The 8,825-nt window shown below is 34.7% G+C and overlaps 1 protein-coding gene across 1 annotated transcript; it reads left to right on the plus strand.

The window, feature by feature from the left end:
* Positions 1-1,580: 1,580 nt before the first annotated feature.
* LOC113510509 (uncharacterized) lies at positions 1,581-7,729 on the plus strand. Its single transcript, XM_031913678.2, has 3 exons — positions 1,581-1,710; positions 6,359-6,461; positions 7,521-7,729. Exons 1-3 carry the CDS (start codon positions 1,696-1,698, stop codon positions 7,658-7,660), a joined length of 258 nt encoding a protein of 85 aa, XP_031769538.1. The 5' UTR covers positions 1,581-1,695; the 3' UTR covers positions 7,661-7,729.
* Positions 7,730-8,825: the final 1,096 nt, after the last annotated feature.

Raw genomic sequence — 8,825 nt, forward strand, 5'->3', positions numbered from 1 at the left:
GTTCAAGGATTTTCATAAATAAACATACTAACATGAAAATTGCTTACTTAATTGCCTTTTAACGACAATAGCTTAAACGAAATCATTGTAAATAAGTCTTAAAATAGAATGTTTTAACGAATAAATATATATTACTCAATATATAATATTATTATATTATTTAAAGCTTAAATTAATTATATTAATGTTTGGAATTAAATAAAATTATAATTAACTGAAAATGTCATCCTGACCTCTCCAAAAATATAACACAAACGTCCAACTTATTTATACATTATTCGATATATTAGTTTTTAATATTACTCAACTTGGAATTGTAAATATGTTGAAGAAGTTATTCAAAATAATTGAGATTCCATAAAACGAGGTACCAGAGGGAGACTTTGTACAAAAGTCGATTACTTAGGTACCTCTGTCCCATTTGAGTTTCTACCGTGAAGCAGTTGTGTTTGCATGGCTGTGTTTCGGTTTGAAGGGTGGGATATGGCGCGAATTTACAGGGTACAGAAGAATAACACCTGAGTTTTCAGGAATGGCAACGCATGGGGAGTATCATGGACGAAACAGTACACTCTGTTATGTCCATAGTACTGCTCTTGTCTATAGACGACGGTAATCACTTTCCATCAGGTGGGCCGTATATATGCAGCTTATGTTACTCGCTGATACTGTAGCTTTGTATAAGTGAATGAATTTTTAAAATCGTTCAAGTACTTTTTAAGTTTATCAATAACAAATAAACAATCATATATTAAAAAAAAGGCCGGCAACACACCTGCAATGCCGCTGGTGTTGTGGGTGACCATGGGCGGCGGTAGTCACTTACCATCAGGTGAGCCGCATGCTCGTTTGCCCCCTGTTGTAAAAAAAAAATATAAAATACGGATTTGAATATGCGAATCTAATATTTACTATTATTATAAATAACCAATGGGGAAAAAAGGTTCTTAATTGACGTCTTCGTAGAGGCAAACGCAGTGTAGGACAACCCCACACTAGATGGAGTGACGACCTCATATGCATTGCAGGGTGTTAATAGATGCAGGTGGCTCAGAACCCTTCTTTAAGGCAGTCTATGGTGGAGGCTATGTCCAGCAGTGGACAGATGATGATAAATATAAAATTTGATTTGCCTATTATCTTGTACTGCCTTAACAACTCAATCAATTGTCAAAAATACCGAAGCTCGCACAGATAGTTTTGACGCAGTCTAGCGTAAAAAGACAGCTTCGTTTTTACATAGAACACGCGGCAGTGGCAACACTATCCTGAACATGTCTGTAAATAAATTAGATAGTCCTATCGTGGGAATACTCGCCGAGATGACTAGATCATTATTAGTGATTAAGTATTAACATAGTTTTTAAGTATACTTACTAACAAAAATGGATCCAAGTTTTCAAAAATAAATAAAATAAATTAAATAAAAATTTGTATTAACGATGTAGAAGGACATATGTTATACTTCACATATTCCGGTCACGCAGACGCGCTCGTCGGTAAAAACTAATTCTGAATAACAAAAAATACTAGTTCCTTAGTATCTAAATAAGTTTTTCAAATCCTGAATGAAGTCCGAAGACTCAAGGTCTATGTCAGACAGGTCATGCTTGTAACGGAGGGCCATGAAATCAAACTATAAATGGCACAAAGAGAAACGCGCGACTCATTTTATCTCAGTCTGGATTAGCCGACATGTGTGCGAGACAGGTCAGTTTATTGTTATCTTAGAACCACCAATATTAGAGTTCAAATTCGTTTACACTATATACAATTTAGTGCACGTTTCGCAGTGGCCGTAGACATAAAAATTTTAATATTGCCCGAAGGACGTTTGTGTTTGTGAATTTATTTGACGTAGAAGTTTTACACAGTGTACGTAAGTACCTAGGTAATAAAAGATTGTGTTTAAAAAAAATCCGACTGTAATTGTAGTAAAACCAGTTACTTTGACATTAAAACTAAACTATTTATCTGACTTTGATCATTTTTTATATGACCAATCTGTAAGTACATCCTTTCAGATAAAAAAAATATTTTTTTCAAATCGGTTTACCACTGACTGAGTTATGAGGTAACAAATGTAAAAAAAGAACCAAGCGAATTGAAAAATCTTCACCTTTTTGAAGTCGTTTAAAAATTGATATTAAATAAATGATAGAAGAAAAGAAAGTTGATAACTAAAGAAAGTTTTAAGAAACTTTATTGCTAATTTATATGTTTATTTGCCATCAAACTACTAAGTAAACTATATACCGACATAATTATAATGAATATATACTTTATATACCATCAATGGCATATAAAGAATATTATATTAATAATCAAATTAATAAATAAATTAAAATTAAATGAATATTTTAATTTAGATTTTCTAAAAACTTTCCTGGTTTTTTTTTTTATAATATACTTATTTATTAAGACAGTAAATTACCCAAGATTTAATCATGCACAACCGAAATTTTAAATTTATTGTCCACCGATTAACATTAATCTATGTATACTGATTTAAAATAAAATTTAGTATAATTGTAAATGAAAACATAAATTAATATGATAATTTAAAACCAATTTTTTTGTGAACAAAGTCGCGAAACATAGCTAGCATAATGTAAATACTAAAATTAAACATTTGACATTATATGCCACAATATTATTTTACTATTCCACAGTTTATGTTACTTACAAGTATTTTCAAGGCTCGAGAAGGCCATATTCTCATATTGCATTATGCACCCTGTGGCTTAATTTATAAAAGTGAATAATGTTTAAAATAAATGACGTCAAATTAAGTAAAGTAATGTATACTTGTTGAAAAAAAAAAGCACTTATAGTACCTACTGCTATAGCTTGCTTACTAAGTCAAGATCAAGTTCAACTGGTTAGCATGACGCGTCCACCATTCACATGACAATTGTTTGTATGTGGGACATTGCCATTTACAGAACCTAGATAGCTAGTATTTATACTATTTACTCTATACTCTTTTGTTAGAAAGGTGCATCTACTCGATTGACGAATTTTAGAATACTCTTTTAACATTTTATGCCTTACTAATGACATTTGTAAATTGATTGTAATGTAATTTTTGACAATTATTATTGGTTATTTTATTGCTTCATATTTTTTTTGTTTTGTTGTATTTTATGATATCTTCTTGTTACTTATAAAAAATATTTAACACAATGTAGTATTGTAGCTAATAAATAAATTGAATTGAATTGAATATTACTAGCGATATATCCCAACTTTGTGTTTTACCAGAGAGAGACTTTGTACAAAAGTCGATTGCTTGAGTGCCTCTGCCCCATTCGTGTTTCTACCGTAAAGCAGTTGTGTTTGCATAGCTGTGTTTCGGTTTAAAGGATAGGATATGGCGTGAATTTACAGGGTACAGAAGAATAACACTTGAGTCCTCAGGAATAGCAACGCATGGGGGGTATCGTGGACGAAACAGTACACTCTGTTATGTCCATGGTACTGCTCATGTTACCACTATCCATCAGGTGAACCGTCAGTTTGTTTTCCATCCTAAGTTGCATAAAACAAATACGAATATAGCAAGAAACTATATAATGTGAGATTATTTAGATTCGACTTTCTCACGACTAATTCCAATTCCAAGGTCTGATTCATCAAAAAACTGACATGTTCCGCTTCACTTCCCAGCTATCATAATGAGAAAATGTTGCCAGATTACTTAATACACATTCCACAAACTCAATCGACAGTTTGATTACTTATCGTTCTAATACGTAATAATACGTTCGTTGCAAACTAGCAGTATTTTAAAAAAAAACTTCAATTGAGACAAAATCAATATGACAATCATCAGTCTTTAACTGTCCACTGCTGAACATAAGCCTCTCCTTTGGGGGGTTTTGCCAGCAGTTGCCACGCTTAGCAGGCGAATTGGCAACCGCCGTCAGGCTTTAGAGATGTTCAAAGAGGGACGCTGCTGCCTATCCCTCGACCTTCCTCAGGTAAGGAAGTGGTGGCCTATTCTATGCCCGGACTACTCGGCCAATATGATAATAAGAAGGAAATAAACCACAGGAAGGCTTTACATAAAAGTCATCGTCTGTATGGGTACTTCTGTCACACTGAACTGACTGATTAAAGTAGTTTTTGGATACTTTGTTTCAGTTTGAAGGAAGACATGGCATTGAAATTATGGGATACAGAGGCATAACAACTTAGCCCTCAGGAATCGTATCGCGTGAGGGGGTGCCTTGGGCATAAAAGTGCATTCAGTAAAGTTCATAGTATTGTTCATGTCTATAAGAGACTGTCATTACTTTCCATCAGGTAGGCTGTCAGTTTGCCATTCTAACTATCATAAAATAAATAAATAGTTCAGGATTGGTTTTCTTTATTGGATGATAATGAAATGATAACCGCGCCTGCGCTATCGGTATACACTGGCGGGATACCAGTGAGGGATGATTGGTGAGGATGAAAAAGCAGATCAATTAACCTATCGTGACGAATTTAACAATAAATTAGTCACGATGGTTGTCAGAGGGAACTGCGTGGAGGTCGACCTGATAGGATATATCGATAGCATTGAGGACTAACCTCCCTATTTCTAATAGTCCCTTCCCCCCTTTCAGAATAGGTTAGGTTCAACGTCGATCATATGACATACCTGTAGTAGCAAAAAAATCAAGTGAATTGTTCAAAAGAAGAGCCTTTTAGAAGGTACTTAAAATTCAATCCGAAGTGTAAAACAATTTTACTCTACTTTACTGATGGCTTTCATTTAACAATAAGTCTATTATAAATTATGGATTACTATGAAGGCTACTTTATAATGCCAGACATAACTGGAACAACAGCTGACTTATTGTAACATGTCAGCATGACCTTTCCATGTACAAAGCCAGGCCATAACATATCAAGCTCAGTCGATAATGACCTTCATTATTGCAGTCTTGTCAATAATACCTACGCATAGACATACATAACAAGGCTCTTAATTGTTCTGGCCAAGTGTAAGTAGAATCTGTGCTCTAAGTATTTCAATGTCATCATCATTATTTTTTTTATGAAACTTAAAATGGCAAAGCTGCAGACCCACCTGATGGAAAGTGGTAACCGTCGCCTGTAGACATGAGCAGTACCATGAACATAACATGATACCTCCCATGATACCTCCCATGCGTTGTCATTCCTGAGGACTAAGGTGTTTTACCTCTGTACCCTATAAATTCACTGTCATATCCCACACTTCAAACCGAAACACAGCCATACAAACACAACTGTTTCACGGTAGAAACACGAGACAGAGGTAGCCAAGCAAACAAATTTTAGTTTGTACAAAATTCGTTTGCGTTTAATCTTCTTCTGGTATTTGTTTGTCTATTCTTATCACTTGTTATCGGTGTGCTGTAAGTAATGCAAATAAATAATATATCTATTTTTCTATCTATAATAATAATAGGATCTTTTGTCCTCTATATATATATATATATATATATATATATATATATATATATATATATATATATATATATCTATAATATATACGTATGTATACGTGTATATTATTCATAGCTTATATTAATTATTTTTGCTATAACAAGGCGGTATCTAAATTTTATGTTGCTCAAACAGATCATCAAAGCAATTCGATTCGCACTATCAAGGATTTTCCGTATGAAGTCTTCGAAAATTAATATCCGCGTGTCGAAGTTTTGTCTCGTGTTAAGAACGTGTTTTATTTGAGTTCTATAAAAAATATAATAATATATTGATAGAGCATCGAGAGTTGAAAACAGATCAAAATTTAGTCAACTCATTTGACATTTGGCTGAATAAATTAGATACTACATGGTCCTATTTTGTTGGTCTAATAATGCCTTCTATAGGACATTTTAACCTCAAAATGAAAAGCATTAAATTTTATTAATTTAATTAATTAATAATTAATGCGGACTACCAGCCCCTTTGCTCCCAGTCCTCCTCTATGTGGCCCTTCCCGGTAACCGTCATGCTGAATTTCAGTTATACTCATCACGATGGGCTAACTGACCTGTCCTTTTATTTTCACTAACCATCCTTCACTGGTGCCCAGCCAGCGTATACCGTTAGCACAGATGGAGTTACCATTCCATTATCATCCATTAAAAAAATGATGTTAACAAAAAAAACCTATTTTCACATTTTATAATATAATTTAAAACTTAGTACTTGCTTAGCAATAAGATCGCCTTTTGTACTACACTATACTTATTGAAAATTCTCCTACAAGTCTTGTAATATTGGTGCAATAAAGTGCTAAATAAATAAATACAATTTAATATTTTGTATTAACTTGTTGCTATTTATTAATTTAGATCAATTTGATAATTTCCAGCTCGTAGTGCTGTTGTGTACGCTGGGTATACTGCTGGCATCAGCTTCCCCTCTCCCGGATAGCGCTGGAAGCCCTCCTTTACCTGGACCAGGATTATCTTACGGTAAGTTAAATGCTACAAAAAAATCTGAGATTTATTATATTATATTTTTTTTATACTACTTAGAATGGCAAACAAGCTGACGGCCCACCTGATGTAAAGTGGTAACCGTCGCCTATAGACATGAGCAATAACATGGACATAACAGAGTATACTGTTTCGCCCATGATACCCCCCATGCGTTGCCAATCCTGAGGACTCAGGTGTCATTCCTCTGTACCCAGTAAATACATACCATATTCTACCCTTCAAACCGAAACACAGCCATGCAAACACAATTGCTTCACGGTTGAAACACGAATGGGACAGAGGTACCCAAACAATCGACTTTTGTACAAAGTCTCCCTCTGGTGTATTATTATATCAGCCATTGGACAGTCAATGTTTACTGAACATAGGCCTTCCCCATAAGGGAAGTTTTGCCAGTAACTGCCACGCTTGGCAGGCGGATTGGCAATCGTAGTTAGTCTTTGGTGATGTTTTAAAGGAGACGCTGCTGCCCATCCCTCGACCATTAAATTCGCTTAGTCGCCTCTTACGACACCCACGGAAAAATAAGTGGTGGCCCATTCTATGCCGGGACCACACAGCGTATCCTCGTAATCCTTAATAATACTATAATTGTAATAGAGAGTTTTTTTTTTTGTTTTACTTTTGAGCGCCAAATCCTATAAAATTTAGTGTACAAGTACTATATAGGATGGGGAAGGACATAAGCTACTTTTTATCTCGGTCAGTAACCATTTTTTATACAACTTAGAATGGCAAACAAGCTGACGGTCCACCTGATAGAAAGTGGTAACCGTCGTCTATAGACATGAGCAGTACCATGGACATAACAGAGTATACTGTTTCGCCCATGATACCCCCCATGCGTTGCCATTCCTGAGGATTCAGGTGTTATTCCTCTGTACCCTGTAAATTCACGCCTTCAAACTGAAACACAGCCATGCAAACACAACTGCTCCACGGTTGAACACACACCATATCCCGGTCACGCGAACTAAGTCGCGGTTAAAAGCTAGTAGAAAATATAATGATCATCACTGTTATTGTTTTCAGGTGGCATACCATACGGCAGCATGAGTGGTAATGTGGCAGAGTATTTCAAACGTCAAGCGCCATCTGTTGGACGAGCGCGGAACTTAGCCGATTCTTCTGCGACTGATATTGATTTCGCTCCTATTGAACAATGGCTATGATAGATGGCGTTAGTTTGTTGTATAAACACGCGTCTAAATAACTAAATTATATTATTTACATTTATATAATGAGATTTTATTTGTTTATTAAAATATTTTTATAGGTACATAATAATTAAATAAATAATAATTAAACAGATTTGTTTATGGAAATTATTGTCTATTGGTGGATAAATTAACAGCTGAAATGATGATGATCACCATCATAAGAATAATGAGACCGTTTTTGTGCATAGAATATTTAAAACAAAAATACTAATTCTACCCTAAGTTACTGACTTAAACTATAAAATAAAAAGTATGTAGGTAATATTTTTTTTAATACTTTTGTCTGTCTTTCTCTTTGTTTATGTATGTATCGTGCAAAATTACTAAATTGTATTTAGTAAAATTTTGTGCATTGATAATATATGGAACTGGGGGGAAAAGGATTGTTAGCAATGGAGTTTGACAGCCCCATTGCTAGCAATATGCCTTATTAGGTCGACTTCCACTTAGTTTCCCCTGGAAACCATCGTGAACAATTCTTATTGAATTCGTCACGATGGGCTAACTGACCTGCTTCATCCTCACCTATCATCCTTCACTGGTGCCCCGCCGGTGTATACCGATAGCGCGGGTAAGGCTAACATTCAAAGACAATGTACACGCACAACGTCGGGATAATAGCTAGTACGATATTTATCCTCCAACTCATTATGAAACAAGTAACTAGATATGGTACCATAGTGCCCATTGTTGTACACGTATGCCTCCCACGATTGTCGTGGAATTAAATAGGTGTTCCGAGATATTGTTTATGTTGGACCTGTTTTTTTTTTGACATCGATTGGAACAATAACAAAGGTAAGTACTTAAATCACAAATCAATATAAATCTGCTATAAATATCCTATATTATCACATATAAAATGCTACAAAAAGGATATAGTGTACTTTATATACTGATTCAGGCAAGTGAATCCGCGAGATACCGCTAGTTATATTTATATAGATAGATAGATAGATACTCTTTATTGTTTCCTCCAAAAGATTACAATAGTATATTTATTGTCTTGGCTCAAACAATCGGTATGAGTTTTTTCCCAATAATGGGTGATAATGAAATGGTAACCACACCCGTGCTAATGGCAGGATATCAGCAAAGATGAAATAATAGGTTAATT

This window comes from Galleria mellonella, unplaced genomic scaffold (genome assembly GCF_026898425.1).
Source record: "Galleria mellonella isolate WM207_F2 unplaced genomic scaffold, CSIRO_AGI_GalMel_v1 utg117, whole genome shotgun sequence".
Taxonomy (NCBI): domain Eukaryota; kingdom Metazoa; phylum Arthropoda; class Insecta; order Lepidoptera; family Pyralidae; genus Galleria; species Galleria mellonella.